The sequence below is a fragment of the Pipistrellus kuhlii genome, unplaced genomic scaffold, assembly GCF_014108245.1.
Source record: "Pipistrellus kuhlii isolate mPipKuh1 unplaced genomic scaffold, mPipKuh1.p scaffold_m20_p_17, whole genome shotgun sequence".
In the NCBI taxonomy this organism is placed as follows: domain Eukaryota; kingdom Metazoa; phylum Chordata; class Mammalia; order Chiroptera; family Vespertilionidae; genus Pipistrellus; species Pipistrellus kuhlii.
This window is the reverse complement of record NW_023425482.1, coordinates 11,083,726-11,110,787: the sequence shown is the minus strand read 5'-3', so window position 1 is coordinate 11,110,787 and position 27,062 is coordinate 11,083,726. Positions and strand designations below refer to the sequence as shown.

The 27,062-nt window shown below is 39.8% G+C and overlaps 2 protein-coding genes and 1 long non-coding RNA gene across 10 annotated transcripts in view; 1 reads left to right on the top strand and 2 right to left on the bottom strand.

Annotated features, from left to right (window-relative positions):
- CMC2 (C-X9-C motif containing 2) overlaps positions 1 to 15,441 on the bottom strand; it is a 25,923-nt gene extending 10,482 nt beyond the window's left edge. For 2 of the 6 annotated variants that reach the window (XM_045582665.1, XM_045582666.1), the window contains exon 1: positions 2,990 to 3,402. In XM_045582665.1, the coding sequence (XP_045438621.1) occupies positions 2,990 to 3,157 (168 nt within the window). In that variant the 5' untranslated portion in view covers positions 3,158 to 3,402. Of the gene's footprint in view, positions 1 to 2,989; positions 3,403 to 3,432; positions 3,579 to 5,961; positions 5,972 to 9,897; positions 9,903 to 15,436 lie in introns of those variants that run through there. The other 4 variants (XM_045582667.1, XM_045582668.1, XM_036441359.2 and 1 more) reach the window with 4 other exon arrangements.
- On the top strand, positions 3,426 to 24,918 carry CENPN (centromere protein N). 3 transcript variants are annotated; one of them, XM_036441356.2, is made up of 11 exons: positions 3,426 to 3,964; positions 7,049 to 7,221; positions 8,466 to 8,511; positions 10,437 to 10,496; positions 10,895 to 10,971; positions 18,123 to 18,299; positions 19,851 to 19,952; positions 21,643 to 21,706; positions 22,205 to 22,317; positions 24,460 to 24,586; positions 24,830 to 24,918. In XM_036441356.2, the coding sequence occupies exons 2-11, from the start codon at positions 7,051 to 7,053 to the stop codon at positions 24,910 to 24,912; spliced, it is 1,020 nt and encodes a 339-aa protein (XP_036297249.1). In that variant the 5' UTR covers positions 3,426 to 3,964; positions 7,049 to 7,050; the 3' UTR covers positions 24,913 to 24,918. The 3 variants fall into 3 exon arrangements, with proteins under 3 accessions (XP_036297249.1, XP_036297248.1, XP_036297247.1); XM_036441355.2 differs by having other exon boundaries at positions 7,041 to 7,221; XM_036441354.2 differs by lacking the exon at positions 3,426 to 3,964 and adding an exon at positions 4,308 to 4,332 and having other exon boundaries at positions 7,041 to 7,221.
- On the bottom strand, positions 22,856 to 27,018 carry LOC123652479. Its single transcript, XR_006741848.1, has 3 exons — positions 26,921 to 27,018; positions 26,157 to 26,268; positions 22,856 to 23,768 (listed from the first exon to the last, which is right to left on the bottom strand). It is a non-coding gene; the product is annotated as an uncharacterized LOC123652479 (long non-coding RNA).
- Positions 27,019 to 27,062: the final 44 nt, after the last annotated feature.

Below are 27,062 nucleotides of genomic sequence, written 5' to 3'. Positions count from 1 at the left end.
TCTAACTCTCTATCACTCTCCCTTTCTCTCTGTAAAAAAAGTCAATAGAATATATCTTAAAAAAAAAAAAAGCACTATGTGCTAAGCACAAGTCTAATAACCCACCCAATAACTATAGGAAGTGCCTTTGAAAATTCAGTTGAATCTTAAGTAAATGCCTTTTTGTGGATCAAAATATACATTACCCACATTTCCATGGCAAAACTAAGCCCCAATTACAAAGTAAATAGCAGTTAATCTCTTATCACAACATATTTTTCCCACATTCAAAATAGAAAAGATATATCTTCCCAGGAGTTTGTGAATTAAATAAACTCAGAAAAACTACTATTTCCCAAATAGCCTTTTGGCTACAAGTTCAACAGGCACTAATTCTGGACCTAGTTTCCAAAGAAGTCAATATACTGGTAATATTATCCTGTATTATTAGAAATAAAGGGTCTGTCTACAACAAGAAAAAGAGTTACTCATCCTCTTATACTCATTCTCCTCAGCTATGTACAGAATATTTACAATTTGAATATTCCTGAGGAGAGTGCTCAGGATGGTGATGGTTCTGACACTGAATTTAAACAGAAAACCATGAGTGAAATTGGCAATATTTACCAATGTAGGGGAGTCCCCAACAGAGGAGACAGACTAAAGGTACAACTTGGTTAAGTTGGACAAACAATGGATTTGATGGAAGAAATCTTTTGAAAACAAAAATTGTGGACTCAGTTATTCACAAGTTATATAACTTTGTCTACTTGATATGAGACCTAAGTCTCTTCTTTCTTAAAAGGGAATCAACTCATAACCTATACCTCCGTGTTGTCATAAGGTTTAAAATGACATATACGAGACTCTCTGAAACAGTGAACAGTGTGTGTGACATATGTAAAGTATTATTTGTTTATCTGAAATGCCCTGTCACATAATAGAAAAGGTTAAACTGAATGTACTCTGAGGTGTTTCCAAGAACAGGACTATAAACCAAAAGGTGGAAATTACAGAGGCAGTCATCTTCATGGAGCTGTCCAACAATGAAGCTCTTGGTTATTGTCCAAACATGCCCAAAAGGGACTGGCTACATCAGTTAAGGATGCCATAGAGTATATTCTGGCATCACATTCTTAAGTTTCTTCTCAAATCTAAACTCACAATTAAATGACTTTAAGCCAATTCCAAAAACAAAATTTACACTCACATGACAAACACCTATTACTACTAAAATACAAAAAACAATTTCAAAAGGGTAGTGTCAAAGTACTTATGAACATCAGCTGCACCACTGGAATAAAGGGGAATGGAATATTCCTTTGTGATAAGCCTTCATGCATGGATGTTTGCAGTGACAAAGAGGGGGACTTCATTTAAAGAACAAAACCAGTCCCACTGGAATTTAGAGAACATTAGAAAGGTTAAACTTGTCACAGTTACAAAACTTCCCTCCCCATGCCAACTCCACCCACTTCCTTAACTTTAAACATTGATACCAAAATAGTCAGCTGAAATTTTAAAAATTGTTCAGCTGTGACAATTTGATGTTTTGATAACTTGCTAGTAGGCATATTAAAAAGCAATTTTAACTTTTATTTAGAGGTAACCTGGGCGGGCAGAAGCAGTAGGGTACTCTCACTGACAATATAAAAATTAGTCATATTATATGTACTCCTTTACCTTATTTTACCAAGACTTTTGAGGTAAAATATTCCTCATGAGTATTCTACGATAGAAGATTTTAACCACTAGATGGCACAATTTCAGGAAATAAACCAAGAGTAAAGCGATACATAACTAATAAAGAAAAGGGAGTAAGCCTCCTAATTACACCATTTAGCAGATCCATAATTACAAAGAGTTTGAAACCCCTTTATTTTAATGCCACTTTTGTTTTCTTTGGATTTTGCTATTGTGTGGCTGCACCAAAAATAAATTTACACTACAGTTGCAACTCCTAATGTCATTTTAAAACAAGCAGAAAGCAGGACCACAAGTCTCTGAAAAGACTGTTCTCCAGAAAAACCTGTAAACCAGTATTTAAAGATTTCTAAAACGTATTTTTTTAAAACCTCACATTTCAGGAGGAAAAAAAAAAAACTGGAATCAATTAAATTAGTACTTCTCCAACTATCATTTTAAATAATTCACCATATTTAGCAGAGGTAGCAGACATAGCAGATAACAGTAGACCACCTACCCTACCTATAATACTTATACCTATCACAGCTGTAAAGTGACCAAATCTAAACAAATGCTACTAAGTGACTGGGATGCCCAAAGTACAGACCGTGCCCCACTGCTACTGAGAGCAGCCCCTGGGCTGCAGGACCCCAACCTCCTCACATCCTCTCTTAAGGAATGGGTCAAGTTGTAGCTTCCCCTGAACACTTATCAGCACTTCCTAGAAGCTGAGCACTCTGCCTTGAATTTTCGGGGAGAAGTGGAGGTATTTAGTCCATACACCTCAAAGAACACACAGGCTAATGAGGGAATTATCCTTATACCTGCACATAGTAAACGCTCACTAACTGTCTGCTGAATGCTGAGATTAGGACTATCATAGATTTGAAAATTGGTTCAGACCTCAACCTTTCTTTAAGGATGAAAATAAGCTCATTTAAAATCAACTTAAACAAGTGCAAAGGCCTTGTATGTATAGGAAAGGAGAGACAAAGGGGGTCACAACAAAATTCCTTTACCAGCACAAACTTCTTTAATCCGTTTAAAAACTTAAGTAAAGATTTCCAGAACTCGGATTTACTTACAGCTCCTATTTGTGAAACCACAGGCACGGTCATCTTTAAACCCAAAAAAAGGGATATATAACATTCCTTGGGGGGAAAAAATGTACGGATGGGGAGTGTCTTACGGGACTGTCCCATCACAAGAAGGATCGGTGCCAACTTCACTGCAGCTGAGATGCGCCTTCACAGGCTTTTACCTTCTACATGCAAATTCTAAACTATTGCTATTCATCATCAATAGCAATGTATGGAGCGCTCACCGTGTCAAACACTGTGCTAAGGACTTCCCTTCTCACAGTCGATGCAATGGGTTTATACCCATTTTTCAGGCGTGGACGCCGAGGCTCAGGGAAGGGAGAAGTCCGCCCTGGGTCAGAAGGCTCCAGAGCGACGGGAGAGGCTGCCGGAGAGGGAAAGCTCGGGGCCATGCCTGCCCTCAGCTACTAGCAGGTCCTCAGCAAGAGCCCGCGGGCGGACAGCTCAGGACTCCCCTGCAGCCGCTCTGACAAAATCCCGGGCGCAAGGTGAGAAGGCCGCCCCGAGGAGCCGGCCTTCCAGGTCCCAACCTCCAAAGGCAACAGAAAGTCCCGACAGGACACGCGACACAGAGGGGCGCTCGAGAGCGGGGACAGGCGAGTGTCCCGCGGCCTCGCCGGGCGCCGCGGTCGGAGAGAGCGCGCTCTTCCGACTCCCCAAGACTCACCCGCCTCCTCGCGGCCACCCCAGAAGAGCTGCGGCGGAATTCACCGGCGAACACGCCTCACGCCAAGTTCGGCTGCCAGGGGCCCCGCTAGAGCCGGTTGGCTCTGCAAGAAGAACGCCCCTACTACACCCTCCACAGCTGACCCGCCGGGCCGGCCCCCGCCGCTCGCCACCTCTGAGGCGCATGCGCCGCCCGGCTTGGGCGGGCCCATTTGGGGAGGAATTGAAGGGGGAGCCAGCCCACAGAGGCACGGTAAATCCTAAAAATCAAGCTGAGCTAACAAGTCAGATGTCGTGGCTGAGTTTAACTTCATTTAAAACAATAGCCTCTGCTGAGAAAAATGCCGTGAGGGCTCGCTGAGTTTCACTTCTGCCGCTTCCCCCACGCGGGCCCCTCCCCTGGGGCTACAATCCAAATTTGCGCCCCCTCCCGAGGGGCGGGGCTTCTGGACGGCGGGAACTGCCATTGGTGGCTTTGAAGGCGCAGCGGGCGGGAATAGCTGAAAGAAGTGAGGCGGCTGGCGATGTGGACGGTAAGAGAGCCCCTAACGGCATGGAATCGGGCCGCAGGGGATGGGGGAGGCCTGAGATCCCACATCCCAAGCCTCTGAGGCAACTTTTTGTGACTGCCACAGGTCCCCAAGGCGAGGGACTGGCGCTTGCTCTCGACTGGAGGCCGAAGGGCTGGAACTACGGTTGGGGCTGGAAAGGGCTATGACGCTTGGTCGTGACCTCACATCCGCCCCTGTGGGGGGCGGGACTTACGAAGGTGTGCGTCATAGCTGAGCCGCTCCGAATGGTCACGTGATGGCCTGCTCGGCTAGCCCATCCTTAGATTGATGTTTTTGCCCAGTGTTGGGTGTTTTGATTTTTCGGTCTACCTTGGCTTCCATCCTCTTAGGTCCATGCAGCCTCCCGCGTTACTTCTTATGCTCCTTGTTGCAACTCTTCAGCGGTGCGGTTCTACAGGAAGATTACTTTAAAGGGCTGTGTTTTTTTTTTGTCGTGCGTTCACTCAACAAATATATCTTTGAGCACCTTCTCTAAGCCAGGCACTGAGCTGCATGCTAGGAAGTAAGAAATTAGGTCATCACAGGGAATCAGAGTTTACTCAAGAGTTTTCCAACTTTGTTAGATTAAGTGCGCTCGTTCTACCAAAATGCTTCAGAATGGCATTCAACAAACTTTACCCAAAATTTAGAATCTTCTGAAGTACTTGCAGAATCTCAAGCCCTACTTGGTGACAACCCTCCCCACCCCAGGTTAAAGCGAAAGGGCCCAGGAGTCTGTATTTTAATATGTGCGCTCGCGCTCGCGCCCTCTCCCTCTCCCTCTCCCTCCCCCTCTCCCCCTCTCCCCCTCTCCCCCTCTCCCCCTCTCCCCCTCTCCCCCTCCCTCTCTCCCTCTCTCCCTCTCTCCCATTGCTTTTGGCGTTTCATTGACTGTTGGACCCTAGTCCTTCCCAGGTTGTTTATCTCTTCAGCACACTGCTTAGGGGACGTAGTACTTCATTCCACAAGTGTTTGTCATTTAGGGTGATAGCCATGAATAAGACAAACATAGTTCCTACCCTAGTGGATATCCTACATAATCTTTGTTTAGAAGTCATGTTTTCTTGCCTTTTGTGTTATGTATTTTGAAAGAGAGAGAAAGATGCCCATTATGATCTCCAACTGAGGTAACAGTTGAAATCAGCTGTCATCCCTGGCCTATAGATTCTACTCTGAAAAAAGAGCTCAGATTCCCCCTTCTGTATGCCATTGTTTTAAGAGAGACACTGAATTATGTCGGGGAAGATCATTACCCTGTCTGTTGTGGAGGAAACTACACTCGATTTGGGGCTCAAAACCTTTTGAGCAGTTGGAAAACCTCACGTTCAGGCAAGAAGCAGGAAAAGTGAGGTAATGGCTCTATGTAATTGGCAGTGCATTAAAGGAGAAAGAGACCTCTTTCCTCTCCACTTCCAGCTCTTACTGTCTTGCTAGCTCAAAAAGCCAGCTGTTTATTCAGTTTCTTCCCTTAGAGTCTAATAATTAACCTTAAGATTTACATATTCTAGACAGAATTCTTGAGCTTTCGCTTTCTCCTCTGCCCCTACGAGTCTTTCCCATCTCAGGTAATAGCTTTTCTAGTCTTTCAGTTACCTTGGTATCTCCTACACCTTACATCTAATCCATAGGACTCTCTCTTAAAAGTGTATCCAGCCCTGACTGGTTTGGCTCAGTAGATAGAGGGTTGGACCATGGACTGAAAGGTCCCGGGTTCGATTCTGGCCAAGGGCATGTACCTTGGTTGCAGGCTCGATCCCCAGTGGGAGGCGTGCAGGAGGCAGCTGATTGATGTTTCTCTCTCATAGATGTTTCTAACTCTCTATCCCTCTCCCTTCCTCTCTGTTAAAAAAAAAAAAAATCAATACAAATATATTTTTTAAAAAGGTGTAAAGGTGTATTCAGAATCTGACCTTGGCTCACCACTTCTTTGGCCCACCATCATCTGTAACCTACATTATTGAGGTAGCTTCCTAGCTGGCCTCCTGCTTCCTCTGTCTCTCCTAGATTGCATTCTCAGTACAGTAGCCAAATTGATCTGGTAGAAAAACTAAGAGAGGGCATATTCTACCTCTTCTCAAAACCTTCAGCAGCTGGTTTCTGACAGTAAAGGCCATGATCTCTGACTTCACCTCTTCTTCTGTGCGCCTCTCTCTGTCCTCCCTGGAGGCCTCTTTTTCCTTGAAGGCCCCAAGGCTGTTCCCTCTGCCTAGAAAGCTCTTCCAATAACTGGCCACATGGCTCACTTTCCTCCAAGGATTGGTTCAAATGTCACCCTCTTTTGGAACCTACTCTGTCAACCCCCACCTCCACCTCACTCCCAGCCTGCTCCATTTTCACTAGTACAGGTTTCCTAACACTACTCCATTTGCTCTGAAGCATTTACCACTTTTTTTTTTTTATCCTCACCCAAGGACATGCTTAGAGAGAGGAAGGGAGAAAGAGAGAAAGAGAGACTGAGAGAGAGAAACATGGATCAGTTGCCCAACCAGGGATTGAACCAAAACCCAGGTAAATGCCCTGACTGGGAACCAAACTGGCAACCTTTTGGTGCAAAGGACGAAGCTCAACCAACTGAACCACCCTGGTTGGGCAGTGCTTACGTACTACTTCTAACACATTTTGTGATTTTCCTGTTGCCTGGCTCTCCCAAGTAGAAACAACACTCCACACTGGCAGGATTTGTGTCTTTTTGGTTAAGATGTATTTATGCTTAGTGCCTAGAAAAGTGTCTAGCATGCATAAGTGCTCCTTCATTTGTTACATGAATTAGTAAATGAATGAATGATTTCCATATTATTGCCATCAAAAGTTCACAAAATACTCTAGTCAAGAAAAGAGAGAGAACACTAATTTTTTAAAACTCTAAAACACTTTTAAATATACAGCTTAAGGAGAAAGTTATTAAGTCCTCTTGTGAAAACACTTTGCAGATTGCCTGAGAAACAGTAAATTAAACATTTGGGTCTTTGACCTACAAATCAAAATCTCAGGCTAAAAATATGATGTTTAAAAAAATTAACTATTAAGTTAAGCTTGTGCTGTTTTTGTTTTATTAAAGTGCCAAAGAAATGGATGAAATTGTTGCCGAGTTTGTCAAAAGGACCATCTTGAAAATCCCGATGGCTGAAATGACAACAATCCTGAAAGCCTGGGACTTTTTGTCTGAAAATCAACTGCAGACTATAAACTTCCGGAAGAGAAAGGAATCTCTTGTTCATGACTTGGTTATGCTTTGTGAGGTAACAATGTTCAAAATGATTAACTTGGAACTTTATGCTTTGTTTTTTTCTTTGTTCCCTTTGTCCAAAAGAGATTGAAGGCAGCTGCTAAGCTGTGAAGTGAGGAGGTTATGTTCTTCTCTGCCCCCTTATCTTCTATAGTGGAGACTACTATAGCAGAGAAGATACTAATTTTTAATTGGCTTTTCAACTTTCAAATCACTAAGAAAAAAGTGAATTCCATGAGAGAAACAAACCAGACAATCAATACAAGTAATGAGCAGTATTCTTTTTATACCTATCAGATTGTCAAAAATGAAAAGATAATAATACTCAGATGTGCTGGTCAAGTTGTGTAGAAAGAGACACTCTTTCACATGTATTTATTTATTTGCTTTTTGCTTTAAAAAGATTCCAGACTTTCAGAAAATTTGCTAGTACAAAGAATTCCCATATTTCAGTATACCTTTCCCTTAGTCATTTTTAAATAAATATACTTTATCACCCAGCAGTTCCATTTCTGGAAATTAATGTGGGTAAAATCATAAAAAAATAAATATATATAAATATAATTGATAAACATATGTATGTAGTTATAAATATGTAAATATATATAAATAAACGTTAACTAGCATTGTTTATAAAAACAAAAAATTGCAAACAAACAACTATACATAGAGATGATTATACTCCACATAAAATATTATTCAGCCATTAGAAAGAATAAATTAGAAGTTTGTGTGCACATTGAAAGAAACTATATGCTATGCATACATATAAATGTATAATGTATAGAATAGTGGTTCTCAGCTGGGATGAATTTTGTCTTCCGGAGGGTACAATGTCTGGAGAAATTTTTGATTGTCAAAACTATAGGAGTGGGGTGCTATTGGATTCCAGTGGTTAGAGACCAGGGCACTTCTTAATGTCTTACAACAGCTCTCCACAACATAGGATTATCTGACAGAAAACGTCAGTAGTGCCTAGTTAAGAAACCCTATTGTAGAGGAAGTTGAGAAAAACAAAAATTAAAAGTGATGAATGAAGAGTAGATTGTGGGAGAACAGGTGTGAGTACCTGTACTAAACATGAGTCAGAAGGTGTATTTGTTACTTAACAGGAGAGTGTAGATTGGAGACAAGCTGTGAGTAAAGTATTGAGAGGGTGCTCATAGTCTGTCCTAAGCAATTCTAAAATGTGCTGTGATTCTAGAGTAGAATCAAACCGATAGCCTTGTTTAATGAATATTTTACCTTTTCTTTCAGGAGAAGCATGCGAGTGTCAATGATGCTGCCCTTTTAGACATTATTTGTAAGTTCTAGTAATTTGTATTTATAGTGAACCAATACAGTTTCATCAGAGAGTCAATATTGTGTAGATAAGGGCTCAAGTTGACCTGGTGTGTAAAATCCCAGCTCTATCGCTTACCACTCCTGTGTCCTTTGCCAAGTCACATTGCCTTTCTGGGCCCCAGACTTCTACTAGTAAATAGAAACAATAATAGCACCTATTAATATAATAACATTATAATAATATAGCACAGAATCACTGTGAAGGTTAAATGTGCTTGAAAGGTTCTTAGCACAATGACTGGCATATATAAGTACATATTAATAGAATTGAAAATATATTTCTGAAAATTTGTTCTTATTATAGTAATTACATCTTGTAAGGGATGTAAGGATTAAAACTGACTGGACTTTGAACGTGGTGTGGTCTAGGGCAGCGGTCACCAACCTTTCAAACCTCAGGGATCACCGGTGGTCCATGGACCACCGGTTGGTGACCACTGGTCTAGGGGGACTGAGTGGGAGAAGCACACATGGCTCCAGGGATCTACAGGTGCAACTAGAAGGACAGTGGAGCCCTTTGCTAGTAAGATGGGAACACTAGAGGGGGAGCGAGTGTGTCACAAAGATCATGGGGTAGCCTGGGACGTGTTCTATTTGAGGAAATGTCTTCATGTGTTTAAGTCCTTGCCACTTACCATGAACTTTTGCGTGATATTTAATGGAATTATTACAACAAAAATTTTAATTTCTATTATTATAACAACCTTATTCAGAGATAAGTTAGCAGGCTATCTTAACTCTGAAATACAGAACCACGAAGAAAATACCAGAAAGGAACTAAAACACTTCAGATGCTGTCTTTTGGGCAGGCATCACATTGTGCCAGATTACACCTGTTTTAGACCAAGCTTAGGGAATCAAGAATTGTCAGGCCATTGCTATAAATGGGGTGAGAGAGAGATCTGGGGACAGCAGGCCCCAAATATAAAACAAAACAACAACAACAACAAAACAAAACAAAAAAAAAAACAACAACCACTAAACTGTAGGAAGGACAGGAAGTACAAAAAGCACAGTATAGGTTGGTGCCCTTGTGTGTTGGGGTCATCAGCCTTTTTTTTATGGGGTGCAGAGTACCTTGATCTTAGGTGCAAAGACACAGGGATGCAGATGGAGGTCAGAACAGGGACAGAGTAAAGGCGGGATGACAATGTGGTGGGACTGAACTTAATAACTTTCTAGGTCCATTTTTACTCCAAGACACTCCTAAGTTTATAATGTCTTCTATATCAAACATTCATTCATTCATCAGATATAATGTGGAGTGCCAGCCAGTGTCTAGATACTGAATACAACAGTGCACAAGACAAAGTCCTGTATTCCACAGGATTCTAGTTGGGGACACAAGCACTATACAAATGACCATCTAAATATATGATATGATATAGGATAATGATAAGTGCTATGAAGTAAACTAAAGCAGGGTGGGGTGGGTGGTCAGTTTGGGTACGGCGATCAGGGTAGGCCACTGCATAGGTGGCATTTTATTAGAGACTAGATGAAGTACAGGAGTGAAGTGTGCAACAAGCTAGAAGAAGACTGCTCCAGACAAAGGAACAGCCAGCTAATACACACACCATTTATGGGGAGCACACCATCCCTGGCATGCTCAATAAATGCTGCATTCTGTGTGGAAATAGAATAAATGATCTGACTTAAGAGTAAATGCTAAAGCTCTACTAGATTGAGTATTTCTTTATGATGTGTTTTATTTGTCTGGAGTTAATGTCATCCATGTAAAATTTATATTTGAATAAAAATGTATAACTGAATTGATAAATTACTATTTTCTCCACTTTCATGTTATTAAACATATGTATTCATAAGCACAGTACATAAAAGTTCTATGATATAATAGCAATAATTTCTTCCTTCCTCTCTCAGATACTCAATTTCATCAGCACCAGAAAATTTGGGATGTTTTTCAGATGACTAAAGAACCAGGTAAACATTTTAAAGTAAACATTTACGATAGCAGGCCAAAGGAGTTCATTGAGGGAAAAGTGGAACATATTTAATACTTTCAACAATGAAGATTTTTAAAAATAACTTGTCTAAAAAATAATAATAAAAAGTGAACATTTACATTTGATATTTTGGCTATTTAAAAATGAATAGCAGTATGTTCCTCTTAAATCACTTTTTTTTCAAAATGAGGTGATTATTACTCATTTATGGGAAAATGCAAAATATATTTCGCATTACTGTGTCAGAGTATCAGCAGCATCTCTGTGATTTAAATATTGCTCTTTGAGGTTATACAAATGCTTTGCCTCGGGGTCTTTGAAATATATTTATTGAAGACATTGCAGCTCCCTTAATTTTTTTTTTCACTTTGACAGGTGAAGATATTGACCTTTTTGATATGAAACAATTCAAAAGTTCATTTAAGAAAATTCTTCAGAGAGCCTTAAAAAATGTAAGATTAAAATCTTTCTGAACTTCAGTGAAATTTAATTCCATGCATCTGTGCTACTACCTTTTTTTATTTGTAAAAATTTCAATTAATAATATTCCATACTATTCTAGTCCATAACAAAAAAGAACTTATTCCATACTAATCTAGTTCATAATAAAAAAGAACTTTTTAATTATGCAAACTTTCCTTTCCGCTCACCTCTCTCTTTAAAAAAATTTTTTAATTGATTTTAGAGAGAGGACTGAAGATGGAGAGTGATATAGAAATATCAATGATGAGACAGAATCATTGATCGGCTGCCTCCTGCATGCCTCACACTGGGAATCAGCCCACAACCCGAACATGTGCTCTGACCCAGAATTGAACCGTGACCACCTGGTTCATAGGTCGACGCTCAACTGCTGAACCACATGGGCTGGGTTCCCCTCACCTCTCACTTCAAGGGCAAGTGCTTCTTTCTCAGTAGCAGCCCCATCCAATAGAACTCTGCAATGATGGGAATGTTGTATATCGTCACTGTCTAGTACACAAACCAATAGCCACAAGTGGCTACTGAGCACTGATATGTGGCTGGTGTGACTGAGTATCTAAAATGTTGACCTTATTTAACTTCATAAAATTTTACTTAAATAGCCATGGGTGCCTAGTGGCTCCTGTAATGGTCAATGGCACCCACAGAATCTTCCTGCCATTCCATTTCCACAAGCACCACCAATTGTGATAGGTTTGGACAATCTCTCCTTCATTCTCTTTCCACGTTATTCTGTCTTCGTCCTCACATATAAAAACATGCCAAAAAATCACATTTGCCATGCTAGGGCTGTCCTACTTAGAGTAGTAGTGTTCCCTCTTTTTTCATACACAATTCTTTGATCTTTCCATCTCTTTTCCTCATCCTTTGTAACTTGTCATTCTTTCTATGTATCCACTTGTCAGTGAACATATTTTCTCCTTTCTTATAATGACCCTTCTTCATGTGCTTTGAACCCATCTCCTACATCCTCATGGGGCCTACATCTTGGTTTCTCTCTATTCTTTCACATTCTCAACCCCTTCATCTACTGATGCCTACTCTAATGCTTATAAACATGCCCAAGTCCTCGCAAAAGTACATCTATTCTCCATGCTCATCCTTAATCATAAAACTCTTGGAAGGAAATATTTCTTGTCCCTTATGTAGGAGTCCCTTCATCACTATCCCTTCATGTTTCTCCAACAAAGCACTGACTTAACCTGAGTGAGAGAGCAGCCTGCAGGGGCACCTGTTCTGGTCTATGGCTCCAGGGCCCAGCTCTGCCCCCGCAAGGCAGGCCACCCGGAGTGATTCTGCCAGCAGCCACATGGGTTTTATTGTCCAGGGGGCCACTTGTCTGCAGATATGAGCCAGTCATATGAGTGTCTTGGTAATATGAGTTATATGCTGCCCTCCACCTGCCAACTCTTTGCCTTATTTCTTAGTTGTTCCAGAAGGATATTGCTCCCCTTCAAAGACCTCCCCAAAAAGTTGAACGGGTAATCCATCCTCACTGGTTTCATGATTAAGCCCCTTGCTCTCTGGCTACTGCCCTCAATGCCAGTTTAAAACTGAGTCGTTTTGTTTTATTTTTGTTGTTGTTTTTAGAGTGCATTAAAGCTTGGGACAGTGAACCAAGGAAGGGCTTCGAGTAGAAGCAGCAGGAGAGCCTAGACAGGCTGCTTTGGCTCACTGAAAAGTCAGAGAAAAAGGGGCCTTGGGGACAGGTTCAGGAGGTTAGCCCAGGATGGGCTGCCACTGCCCATTGCTCCCTTGGTTACAACTCTCTCAGGGTCCTTTAGAGTTTAAGAGCTGCATGCCTAAAAGGGAAGAAAAGTGGGGGTGTGCTCCCGGCAAGGAGAGTGCTGGGACTGAGTTTTGAAGGGCAGTGGTTCTCATAGTGTGATCCGAGACCAGCAGAATCAGCTTTGCCTGGGAATGTGGTAGACATGCAGCTACTTGGGCTCCATCCCAGACCTACAGACTCAGACACTGCGGGTGAGCCCAAGCCCTCTAGGCGATGCTGATGCCCGATGAATTTTGAGACCCTCCCTGTTGAAGGATACCAGTGATATTTATAACAAAATTCTGCAGCCTATTTGAACAGTCATACTGATTGCAAATACCTATGTGTGCTGGGCTCTGTTCTAAGCTCTTCCCAATTACTAAGTCATTGCATCCACCTAGGTGGGTTATGCAGCTGGAAATTGTAGAGCCAGGGTTTAAACCTGGGTGGGTAGCTTCCAAGCCAACCTCTTCATATCTACACTGGCAGGCTTTCTCAGCTTACTCTTTGCCAAGGTCCAGATGTTGGGGCTAAAAAGATGCACAACATCCATTTCTTGTCTCAAGGTCACACTCAGCCAGTTGAACCCTCTTGTTCTTGAACATCTGTCTTCTCCCGGTAGTCTTCCACTCATCCTAAACTCATGTGCCATCTTCATGATTCCTTTCCTTTACTTCTGCCCTTCACTAGAGCACCCCACAAGGTTTTTCATTCAGCCCTCCAACAATGGAGGGAATTTTGAAATTTGGGATTTCAAATACACTACAGGAATTTTCTTTAGTGGGAGAAAAGAGGGAGGTAGGAATAGAGTCGTTCATCATTTCCCTTTCAGAATCTAATTATTTTTCCCAACACTATTTGTTGACTAATTCAGCTTTTCCCACTGGTTTGTCATCATTGGAATCTTCAGATTCATTCATACTTTTACAGTCTATATTCTGCTCCTTGATCTGATTCTCCTCATGCTCTCCTGGATCCACTGCCTGCCTCCACAGGTGTCATCACCTGTACTCGACACTCCAGCCACACTGAACTAATCTTCTATGAGTTCTTGGATTTACCATAGGATGTTCCGTCTCCTTGGAACAACCTCCACCACCTGGCTTTTGCACAGCTTGTTGCTCCCTGTCCCTCTGACCTCCACTTAAATGGTGCTTCCCTGCCTGGACAGGTTGCTCCCCTGTCCTGTGCTACTATCACCATAATCTAACCATTTTCTGGTTTAACTGTTAGTTTTCCTCCCAACCTGTAGGCTCCCTGGCAGCAGAACTCTGACCATTCTGCTCCTCACTGATAAGAACAGCTGAATACTGGGGGAGCCCTGGCCAGTGTTGTTCAGTGGATAGAGCCCACGTACCAAAGGGCTGAGGGTTTAATTCCCAGTCAAGGGCATGTACTGGGTTGCACGTTCCATCCCCGGCCCTGGTTGGGTGAATGCAGGAGGCAACCAATTGATGTGTCTCTTTCACATTGAAGTTTCTCTCTCCCCTTTCCTATCCACTCTCACTTAAAAGAAAATTTTTTTTTAAATATCCTTGGGTGAGGATTAACAAATACTAGGAAATAAATGAATTGGGCATGTTCTGTGCAGACTCCCCTGTTCCTTTTATTGATATAGTTTTTTAAATATTGTAATAACTATTAAGGCAAGTCCACCTTGGCCCATCCCCAATAACTTTATCAAAAACATCCTGACCATTCTTCAAGATGAACCTTGATATCATAAAATCAGATTTATAAAACAAACAAAATCTTCAGCATTTTGAGTGGGGGAGGGGTCATCCATTTAATTTATAAATTAATTCAAGGATAATTGTGAGACAAAAGAAGGTATGTCTCCTTTTCCCCCCTCTTTTATGAATAAGTACTATTTTCTACCTTGTCCATAAGTTGTTATTTTTTACTAAATTATTTGAAAAATATTCTTTTTTTTTTTTTTTTAAATACTCTTACCATGAAATTATAAACTTTTCAGAGGTGAAAGGAGAGTCCTATCTGGCTGTGGCCCACACAGCATTGTTTTCTTTACAAAGACTTAATGGCAGAGTCCCTAGCCAGCCTTCCATAAATATTGTGGATTTATGGTTAAGACCCTCTTGGAACCAGCCTTTTTGTTAAGTTGAACATGACTGACTAACTTGTTTTTAAGAACCACTCTTGGCAACGTTCCCACACTACTTCACCCAAAACAAGAAACAGCCCAAGGGGCTTTTCTCTTGGCGCCAGTTCAGAATTTATCTGCTTCCTTTACAGTAGCCTCTCCTCATTCACCCGCCTAAATTAGACATACCTATTTTAGGCACCAGGAACTTCTGTTCTCTGAACCCCATGCCTCCTGCCCCCACCATTCCAGGAGAAAAGAGTCGAAAACGCTCATATTTCCTCCTACTTTAACGCCCACGTATTCCAGTTGTTAGATTTCTTCTCTTTTGATCACTGCCATTTTCCAAAAGCTTTTACCTCCTGAATGAACCTCAGATAGACTAGCAGGAGAGGCTGAGGGGAACAAAGGAGCTTTATTATGAGACATATCTGTACTATTTGTAAGGTCAGCTGGAGACTGATGTGCTGTGTACATGATGTTTTAGAAGAGAGGAGTGTACAAGTAAAGCTCCTGTGTCACCTTATCCATTGTTCCCCTGAGCTGGGTGACACGTCCTAACCACTTTTCTCAACTGACCAAGACTTCCAGCTGGTCTTCACTCTCCTCCTCATAACTTAGCCAGCGAATGGATAACCCCACTTTCCCAAAGGCTGATGGTGGTAATGTCATGCCAAGGAGCATCTCTTGGTTCTCAGGACTGAGGAGTGACTCACTTGCTGCTCTAGGACAGATATCTTAACTCTTATTGTGCCAAGGACCTCCTTTGGCTATTAGTAAAGCTTATAGACCACTTATCAGAAATGTTTTTAAATGCTATAAAATAAAAGACATAGAATTACAAGGGAAGCCAGTTATATTAACATACAGTTATTAAGGTATTAAAATACTAAATTGTGATATAGTACTGTATGTGTTTCTTTATTAACACAAATAGTCTTATGGTGGGTCTACAAACAACTAGTTTCAAAGTAGTAATGGGTGTAAATGATATTTTTGAGGCATCTACAATAATTGTAATGTGATAAAAAAAAATTGGAATTTCTGTGAACAACAAAGTAACTGGTTCTAAAGTTCTACTGTTTTGTTGCCTGCTTTCACAATTGAAGATGATAATTTTCAATTGAAATTAGTGCAAATAAAGATATAATCTCCACCACCACCACCACCAAGTTCATAGATTCCCTGAATTCTAACTATGGACTTCAGGTTAAGAATTCCTGTCCCTTGAGGGGGCAGAGGATGGGGTGGGAACCTGGTGGAGGGGGGAAGAAACGAGGAACCTGTGTAATAATATGAACAATAAAGATTGATTTAAAAAAAAAAAAAAAAAGAATTCCTGTCCTTGAATCAATTGGGTAGAAAAGCTGGTGTGAGAAGGCACAGGAACGCTAACTGGGGAGTGATGGACTGAGCCTGTGGTTTAGGGATTCAATCCAGGCCCAGAGAGAGAGAGAGAGAGAGAGAGAGAGAGAGGGAGGGAGGGAGGGGGAGGAAACTATTCAAACTTCTTGAAAAACTTACAAAAAAGATACAAACGAAATGTTTCTGTTATAAACATGTTTTCTTTCTTTATGCTTCTATATCATGTATAATAATCTGTTAAATATGTAGGAATTCTGTGTTGAATATTAAAGTTTATTATAATACTAGAGGCCCAGCACCCTCTCACAGACATCCCCCCTTAGGGGATGTCTGACTGCCAGCTTAGGCCCAGTCCTTGATCGGCTCTCGCCGTCCAGGACCCCTTGTTCCTTACCACTTACCTGCTTGGAGGCAGGAGAGGCTCCTTCCACCACTGCTGCGCTCACCAGCTGTGAGCTCAGCTTCTGGCTGAACAGCACAAGAGATGCCCTTTGGTGGTCAGTGCATTCCCACAGGGGAAGCGCCTCTCAGCCAGAAGCTGGGCTCACTGCTCCTTAGCATTGCCTCAGAGGCAGGAGAGGCTCCCGCCACCACTGTGATCACAAGCTATGAACCTGGCTTCTGGCTGAGCAGGGCTCCAGCTGGGGGAGCTCACTGACCACTTAGGGGCAGCTCCTGCATTAAGCGTCTGCCCCCTGGTGGTCATAGCGACCATTTGTTCTGCTGTTCAGTCTATTTGCATATTAGGGTTTTATTATGTAGCACTAGAGGCCCGGTGCATGAAATTGTGCATGGACAGTGTCCCTCAGCCCAGCCTGCACCCTCTGCAATCTGGGACATCCCTCTCACAATCTGGGACTGCTGGTTCCTAGCTGCTTCCTCACCTGCCTGCCTGCCTGATTATCCCTAACCACCTCTACCTGCTGACCTGATCACTGCCTAACTACCCTCCCTTGCCAGCCTCATAACCCACTACTACCCTACCCTACTGGCCTGATCTCCCCCCTAACTTCCCTCCCGTGCCAGCCTGATCACCCCCTAACTGCCCCTCCCCTGCCATCCTGATCACCCCCTGCTTGCTCCCCTATGCCGGCCTAATCGCCCCTAACCACCCGCCAACGTGGCTTTGTCCAGAAGGAAGTTGGACATCCAGAAGATGCCTGGTTGACCTGGTCTAATTGGCATATTACCCTTTTATTAGTATAGATTAGTATAGATGTTCAGTAGCTTGCAGGTGGTAGTCAGTAAATGACAGTTTACTAGAGGGTACATTCTCAGGTTAGCCAAACCACTTAGGATTGGTGACCTATCGATAGTTAAACTTGAGCATTATTAATCTGAGCTATCATTTGTGAAAAATGCTTTATCGTGGCTATAACAGGATGATAGCTATTGAGATATTTTCTTTGTAAAATAATATAGGTGTATATTTGGGCCCCACCTCTTCAGGTATCTGAGGATCTTGCTATAAGAATGTGAGATGGAACACCTGGAGGCCAGCTGTTCAGAATTATACTGATTCTCTGGGCATCTTTTTTTTTTTTTTTTTTCAGCCCATTGATTTTTTTTAAAAAAAAAAACCTTTTTTGGATCGTATATAGACCTTTATGAAAATTTTAATACGTGATGCAGCATGTCTCTCCAGAAAACATACACTTAGATTAAGGTGACCAGACATCCCGCTTTTGGCAGGACAGTCCCGATTTTTAACAATTTGTCCGGCGTCCCGAGACGTTTTAAAACAGTCCCAATTTTTGGGAAGAATCTTTTGGAAAGAATCTTTCCAAAAAAGTAGGAGAAAATACTGTGGAAGATTACAGTGACATCCTTCACCTCTAGATGCTACAAGATTTTACTTAGGAAACTTAAATTTTCTTTTTAATAAGGTATCAGTCACCTTCAGGGATACTGAGGAGAATGCAGTATGGATTCGAATTGCCTGGGGAACACAGTATAAAAAGCCAAACCAGTACAAACCTACTTACGTGGTGTACTATTCCCAGACTCCGTATGTCTTCATATCTTCTTCCAGGCTGAGGAGCAGCATTCCCCTTCTGGGTCAGGTATGGAACCAGTTACTACAGTATAACATTGTATTATCCTATTTCAGAGGTCTATGTAGGATTAAGCACTATATGTAAAATGCCACATGTAATTCTTGATTTCCTAAAATGAGGAAGTGTGGTTCTGTATATGGGAAAATGGTATAAGCATTGGTTCAGAGCTCATTGTCTTTTAATCTAAAAGTAATGCATATTTAATATTAAAAATTCAGTCAACACAGAGGTCTTTAAAGATCAGCCCTCAGTCTTTTAAAACTTCATATCCTTTTTCCCAATCCTATTTACCAAAATTATTACTGTTAACAGTTTTGTTATTTCCTTTCAGATGTTTCATTACTAAAAACAGAGTAGCATAGCATCTGTCATTTGCTTCTTTAACATTTCCATGTGTTTCCATATGATACACCTCACAACTTTCTTGTGACTGCATCATTTACCTATTAATGAACATCATTTTCATTTGTAATCATTTTTCTTACATTCTGTGCACAAGAAGGAGCCACTCCTCACAGCCTGCTTTTTGTTATTGCTCTGGCTTCCAAACATCTTTCCCCTGAATAAGCCATTCCTACACAGGCCTGGCAACTGCCGCTGTTTTCACTATATTAATATTCACATCCACAGTGGCACCTACGTTGGTGCCAGAGCTACCATTTAAGCTGGTTGTAGGTGAGCAGCTCCACCATCCAGACTCCATCAACCTTAGTAGAGTGAGCACTCCACAGTATGGAACTAAGAGCTACAGGATCCTAGTGGGCAGACTTGCTTGTCATTTAAATTCCTTGGCTGTTTACTGAAATGGCAGAAGGATTTCTACTGCTGCATGCTTCTACTTTCCTTTAACACAGCTCTGCTTCTTTATGTGCGGGATCTTTTCCTCCTTAATATATAGCCGTGGTTCATCCACTTACAACCAGGCTAGTCCACCCTGGCACAGCTAGTTTAAACACTGCCCCCCAAGCTAATGTTTATCTCCATTGTGAATCTTAAGGCAAACTTATCTCTATCCTCGAGTTCCAGGTAAATATTTTATTAATCCTGTTTCTGACTTCTAACTTGTTTTTCCAGATAATGGGAAGTTTTTATAAATTGCACTTAATGTATATTTTTTCTTCAGTATTTGTCCTAAAGCATACATATTTGCATTTTAGTGTGGCAGTATCATTGTAATATTAGATGATTGGTATTCTAAAATGGTAACATTTGAGTATTCATGTTTATTCCTGTCTGAACTTAATTTATTATAAGTCCTAACTTTAAATAAGAACACAGTTCTAAAAATGCTATAAAAGATTTTGCATTTATGAGAATTTTAATGCCATTAGCTTTTTTTTTTTCTCCTTTTTTTTTTTTTTTTTTTTTTTTTTTTTTTTTTTTTGTCTTTTAAAAAAGGTGAGTAACAGGACATGAGATTAAATTTTTTCTGGGTTTCTTTTCACTCTAAAGTAAAAAGTATTCACTTATTGCCACTCTTAATTTTACTTTTGACATGTATTGTAAATACAGGAATAGACACAGTAATCCTAATATTTTTCTAATTTTCACTTTAAGGCACTGACAGTTGCTAGCAAACACCATCGGATTGTGAAAATGGACTTCAGAAGCCGATATCTGGACTCTCTTAAGGCTATTGTGTTTAAACAGTATAATCAGGTGAGCCCATCAGTGACTGTTTAAAGTTAAGTCTCCGTTTTCTCTTTACAAGCCACTGACAGGTGGAAAAGTTCACCTGCAATAAAAGGAGATCCCTTCAGGTATTACTGAAGCAGAGAAAACTTTCAGTTAGTTTACAATAAAGAAAACAAAGTAATGAAATGCCTCACTATCACCTTTTTATAATCGTATTTTATGTTTTATACTGCTCATTAGTTATTGGAGTCTGTTAGATCCCAATTTCCAGATCAGCTATTCTAATTAGAGTTTATTTTCTCTTTAGAATAACTTAATGCCTGTTTAAGCTAATTACAAAAAAAGTAATTCTACTATTCTCTTCTATTATGCAAGAGAGAAGTAGAATTAATTTTTTGTCCCATCACTCCAGTAGGTGATACAGGGGTTAGAAGTAAAGGAAAAAGCATTGGTTTATTAATTCCCACAATGTATTTATTTGTTAAAATTATTTAAATGCATCGTTCCCTTTTAATTATAAGAATGGATCTGGCCGTAGTCACATGTTCAGTGTCATTTGCTCCTGTGCATGGTATCTGTGTGCTCATATGTTCAGACTCCTGTAGATGGGTCATTAATGCCCTATGTATATTTTTGAGCTCTTGATATATTACACAGGGTGGGACAAAAGTAGGTTTACAGTTGTTAACATGGAAAATAATACAATAATTAATAAATAACACAAGACTAAACTCTTGTGTTTTAATACAATTGTAAACCTATTTTTGCCCTACTCTATACTTATATATTTCATCTATTCTACATAGAAAGGAGTGATGGCTCTACAAGCCCTCTAAGGAAAACAAATTTAGCATAAAGAGGCTAGATAATGATTTTTCTCCCATAGCAGCCTCCTCCCCTCTTACCAGCCACATTCCCATCAAATTGCTATCAACTGTTCTGCTCTGACAGTTGCATTCTAAGGAAAATACACGTAGTCAAATACTTAATTATAAAAACAGTGACTTTAGTGGGGGAAGGTCAGAGAAGGGATTTGAGAAATTCAGACTTTTAGTAGGAAAATTATTTTTATAAAAAAACTCTCAGTGAGTTTCTTGTGGTTATAAAGACATAGCTTTATAATTAAATCTAAAACTTCACATTGCAAATTCTGCCCTGATTTTTCTAGCTTTTGTACTCACCACCTATTTCTTCCAGGTCCATTTTTATGATAACAAAGTATAGACAGAGCTCCTCAGGCAAAACAACTATGATGCTGGCCCTAGATGTCTCTGTCAATATCCTGTTCTAGGAGAAATGCTCCACTCGGCCTGGATATGGCCTTAAATCTCTTCTTGTTTGAAAAAATAAATACTATAAAATTTGAGCCCTGGCTGGTGTGGCTCATTGGTCATTGGCCCAAGCAACGAAGGGTCTCGGGTTCAATTCCCAGTCAGGGGCACATACCTAGGTTTCAGGTTTGTTCCTAGCCCCAGTCAGGGCGTGTACAGGAGGCAACCAATCGATGTGTTGCTTGCATGGGTGTTTCTTTCTCCTTTTCTGTTCCTTCTATTCTCTTTAAAAATCATTGAGGGTTGGGGGGAAATCCTTGGGTGAGGATTACAAAAAAATAGATAAAACTTGACATATTTTTATGTACTAAAACAAGTAATAGCTATACTTGAAGGTGTTAAAATCAGGAAAACATTAACTTTTTCTTTTTTCCCCCCCCTAGACTTTTGAAACTCACAACGCCTCTACACCTCTACAAGAAAGAAACCTTGAGCTAGATATAAACAGTATGTGTGTTTTAAAATAAAAACTGAAATTTGAAAGTATACTCTTAAAAATGAAAATTTTCCTATCTCTTAGCAATGAGTTGGCAATAAAATGAAATGGTACAGCCATTCTGAAACATTTTTATGGCTTTCCAATGGCATAGGAACTGCTATTGATTTCATGTTAAGTAGAGAGAGCAGAATAGAAAATTGTGTATATTTTATAATCCCAGTTTTAAAAATATACTTTTTATTCTCTGAAAAAGGGCTACACAGGAATATATAAAATGTTAACTGTACTTATTTCTGTATGGTAGAATTATGAGGGGCTTTTATTTTCTTTTTTATCAGTGCTTTCCAATTTTTCTACAGTAAAAAAATATTACAATCAAAAGAAGAACCAGTAAACATTATCTTTAAATTATACAAGCAAGTTGAAAGGTTAGGAATTAAAAGGGGATAATTTGGGGATGAAATATATTCCTAACAGCTCTTTTATTTGAAATCTTCCATCTATAGTGGATTCAAGGATCATTCATGAAAACATAATAGAAAAAGACAGAGTACAAAGAGTGACTCAAGAAATTTTCGGAGCCTATCCTCAACCAAGACTAGAATTTGCACAATATAAGGTAGGACATTGCTATAAACTGTCTACAGTTATCAATATTTTCTTAAGAGAACAAAACATCTAAGTGAACTGGTTCTAAGAAACTTTCTTATTCATTTGTCGCTTTTATTTTGTATAATCACTTTATGAGTTAAAATAGACTTCTCTATAATATTTAGTAAGTTCCTCTATTAATAAAGAAGACCTTTGGAAATTTTGAATTTACCTTTTTATTTCATCTTTCATATTAATTCCATTATATATAATTGGCTGTGATCTATATTTTTGAGGGGGAAAATTTCTAATCCATCCATACCTAGAACAATACTTACAATGCAGCGGGTGCTCATAAAGACTTGTTGAATAAAAGAGTGAATAAACAAGACATTATATAGTCCAGTTGGTATCACATGGAGAAAAAAACAGTAGCCTTGTTAGTTTTGTAAACCTAGCTCTTCTTAGAAGTGTACCACTGCCTACCAAGAAGACGATTGCCACCCTTACAAGAATTCAAGGTTTTGTCATGATCACTAATGTCATACTCATGCACATATAACACTCTCCTCCCCTTAAACATCTCATTAAAATTCTTTCTGCTTAGTGCGCCTACAGCTACAGGCCACACGCTTCAAATCTGCCGTAGATCTGCTCATTTAGGCATAATGCTTATTTGGTTTGTGTTTTTATTACGAATAGCTGATTAACACCTTTCAAGTTTGGTTTTCTGAATAGCAGGTTTTAATCCAATTCCTTTAGAAAGCTTGTACTGTGGGACACTGGTTCTCAAAGTGTCTTCGCTGGACCAGCGGTACCAGCATCACCTAGGAATAGATAAGAAATTCGGATTCTCGGCCCCACTTTAGTTCTACTGGATCAGAATTCCGGAGATGCCATCTGGTTTCACAAGCCCTCGAGCTAATTTTGCACGCTAAAGTTAGAGATCCACTGAAGGAGTATACAGAAGACTTAATCTACAAAATTTCCCTTTACATATATCTTAGAATGGCTCTATTCTATAAGTCAAGGTGCACATTGATGCATACCTGCCACTAATTTTTCCCCACTTCCTATTTTGAAAAATGTCAAACCTTCAGAAAACTTGCAAGAATATTACAGTGAATATCCACGCCCCTTTGCTTCAGTTCACCAATGGTAAACTTGCTTTCTTTCTTTATGCTGAACCATTTGAGTTAGTTGCAGGCATTACTCACTCTTCAGCTATTTCAACATACTGCCTCTAAACGCAAAGGATCGCTTTAAGTTTAAAAAAAAATTTGAAATTAGAATCTAAGAGCCAAGAACCTATTGAATTAGCAATACTTGGATATTTGATATTAAGTTTTTTTTTATGTGTGGTAATGTTAGGGGGTGAAAAGCATCCTTTTTAGGTGTTTTTAGATACATATTGAAATATTTACAGATGGAATACTATAATGTCCTGGGTTTGCTTCAGAATAATCCAATGTGGGTAGGCTGTAGGGAATGGGAAGAAAGGTAGTAAGTGAAAAAATACTGACCATAGTTGATTATTGTTTCAGCTCAGTGATATGCACATGGGACTCATTATACTGTGCACCTTACTTTTGTATGTTTTTTTTTTTAATCTTCCATAATGAGAAGTAAAGAAATCATGGTAGTGATTCAAAAGACATGCCATTTTTATATTGAAATAACAGGTTACCAAAGATAGTGCTAATTTTCCACTAAGAATGCAAAATATTCCCTAGCTGGTTTGGCTCGGTGGATAGATTGTTGGCATACAGACTGAAGGGTCCCAGACACGTGCCATGTTACAGACTCAATCCCCAGTAGGGGGCGTGCAAGAGGCAGCCAATATCTCTTATCATTGATGTTTCTATCTCCTCTCTTCCTCTCTGACATCAATAAAAATATATTTTTTTTAAAAAAAGAATGCAAAATAGAACACCTGTGGGTGAAACTGCCATCCAGAATCTCCTGTGTGTCAGGCACTGTGCACACTTAGCATTTTGTGTGTTCTATCGTTTGATATGCTGGTTGCCCTCTACATTTTCAGTTATCAAATTAATGCTTCTCTCATCCACTAATCCCTGTATTTCTTGATGATAATAATTAATGAAATGAGTAATCCATGCATTCCAACTGATATATTTAATAGTCATTTATTAAATATATTTGTTGACAGCTTGAAACGAAATTCAAAAGTGACTTAAATAGGGGCATCTTGGCAGAAAGAAAAGAACCTCTCCGGTGCCTAGTAAAGTTCTCTAGCCCGAATCTTCTGGAAGCATTGAAATCCTTAGCACCAGCAGGTAAGTAGTCAGTTTATTTTGCAAGCTAGAACAATTAACAGCATACTACATTGAAACCTCTCTTTGCTGACTAATTACCTCTGAGCTTTCTCATGACCAGTCTGGTATCCCATCATACTCTATATTGCATAGTCTGCTTCTGCAAATAATGGGGGTCCAGGATCTTGCCCATTTTTAAACTGACTCAAATCTTTACCCTGTGATTATTTTTATTGTCTCTTCTTTTTCTTTTTTTAATTTCAGGTATTGCAGATGCACCACTTTCTCCATTGCTCACTTGCATACCCCAAAAGAGAATGAATTATTTTAAAATTAAAGATAAATAAGACATACATGGTTTGTAAGCATCACATCTCCCTGACTGTATTTCATAAACATTTCACTTCATGGCTAGCTGTTTTAGACATGATCCCTTAATACTGACAATTTTAAAATGTTCAATATAATTGTTGGGAATGATTATTTCCTCTTCCACTGTGTGCTCCCTCTTTCTTGTATCCTGCAAAGCATAGCAGTTGTGGGTCTTTAAGTGTCAGGATGTCCTTTTTCTCACACCTGTCTCTCCTTTCCTAGAGAGGTCTGGTTCCAATTGCTGGTGTTTAGGAATTTTCTCTTAAGATTTGGATCACATAAAGAAATGCCAAGAAACTATACCCAATTCAAAACTTTATTGGAGAATCATAAACTTGGTATATTCAGAGGGTAGACTTGGGTCTATTAAGTTATTATTGCAGGAGGTAGTATATCAGATGATTTAATTACAATATATAAAATAATGGTTTCATTGTAAATATACTTTTCGTAATCTATTGTACATATGACATTCAAACTGACCAATTTTATACTGACTTGTGAATAAAGATATTTAAAAACTGATACATGTTACTTTTTTTTAAAATATATTTTATTGATTTTCCACAGAAAGGAAGGAAGAGGGACAGAGACCTAGAAACATCGATGAGAGAGAAACATTGACCAGCTGCCTCCTGCACACCCTCTACTGGGGATGTGCCCGCAGCCAATGTACATGCCCTTAACCGGAATCGAACCTGGGACCTTTCAGTCTGCAGACCAACCCTCTATCCACTGAGCCAAACCAGTTTCGGCCATAAGTTATTTTGATGAAATAAGAGGCTTATTGTAGAGATACATAAATACAATCAGAAAAAGGAGTTAAAGTATGCTTTATAATACAGTGGTATTTTCTACAGACTTTAGGTATTTTATGTGAAAAATATGTTTTTAGATTTAATTAGCAATAGCAAAGACATTTCGGTTATCTCAGAGTGAGGCACTGAGTCTGCAAGGACTTAAAGCTAATTTCCTTATGGATTACAGGGCAGGCACTTCTGCTCGGTGTCTGAATGGCTGTGTTAGGTCTGCACAGAGGTGCTGCATGTTCCTGGGTTGGCTTCTCACAGCTCACAGCCTTCCTTGGTGCTTGGCAAGGATGTGCAACTGAGACCGAATGAGAAGATGCTAATCATATTATCCAGTCTGTAGTGGAATCACCTGAGGCCCTCCCAGACAGAAGTACCTGCTTAAGGAAATGAGAATACAGGAAACTTACCTATTATGTGCTTGATGGTCCACATACACATACTGTGTTCAAATGTAGTCTTGAGAACAGATGGAGCAGTACATATACATCCAAGGACCTCTATAGTGAAGGTATTTACTGCCTAATGTAAAATTAGGGAAAAGAAATTGCTTCAGAATAATGCAGTGGGATTTTTGAATTTTTTCTAATTAGGAATTTATTTAATTTTACATTAGGTAGAATCTCTAAAAATGAATACTAGCTAAAATTAATCAAGCCCTTAAATATATGCAAACACTGCTAACTATTTTATATGCATTGTTTTATTTTCATAACAATCCTTTAAGGCAGGCAGCATTACTAGTCTTATCCTACTTAAGTGAATAACAAACCTTCATCTAGCAAATAAGTGGCTGAGCCCACATTACTAGTTAACTACAGGCAGTCAGACTTCAGAGCCTGTACTCTTAGACTCCACTCGAAAAAGAACAATAGTCCATGGATCCTGTCCCACACATAGATATGCGTGTTTTGTTTTTTGGGTTTTGTTTTTGTTTTTTTTTTGCCCCACGATACTTTTTAAACCATAGTTCCTTTGGTGGGCAGAATAATACCCCCTGTTCAAAGATGCCCTGGAATCTGTATATTACCTTACAAGCAAAGGGACTTTGCAAATGAGGAGAGTTCGTGAATGGGCCCAATGTAATTATTAGGGTACTCAAAAATGGAAGAGAAGAGAGCAAAAGGTGATATGACTACTGAAGAAATCAGAGTGACATGACGATTCAGCTCACCATTACTGACTTTGAGAAGCTGGAAGAGGCAAGTAAACAGCTACTTCCACAGAGCCTCCAGAAGAAATGCAGCCCTGCCAACTCCTCAATCCTAGTCTAATCTCCCGAACTCTAAGATAATGAAGAAAGAGAGAAGATGGGG

Coding starts and splice junctions, on each gene's coding strand:
- CENPN (XM_036441356.2), top strand. CDS start 7,051: ATGGATGAAATTGTTGCCGAGTTTGTCAAAAGGACCATCTTGAAAATC. Junction 10,972..18,122: donor TTCAGAGAGCCTTAAAAAAT/GTAAGATTAAAA, acceptor CTTTTTAATAAG/GTATCAGTCACCTTCAGGGA. Junction 18,300..19,850: donor GCATTCCCCTTCTGGGTCAG/GTATGGAACCAG, acceptor TTTCACTTTAAG/GCACTGACAGTTGCTAGCAA.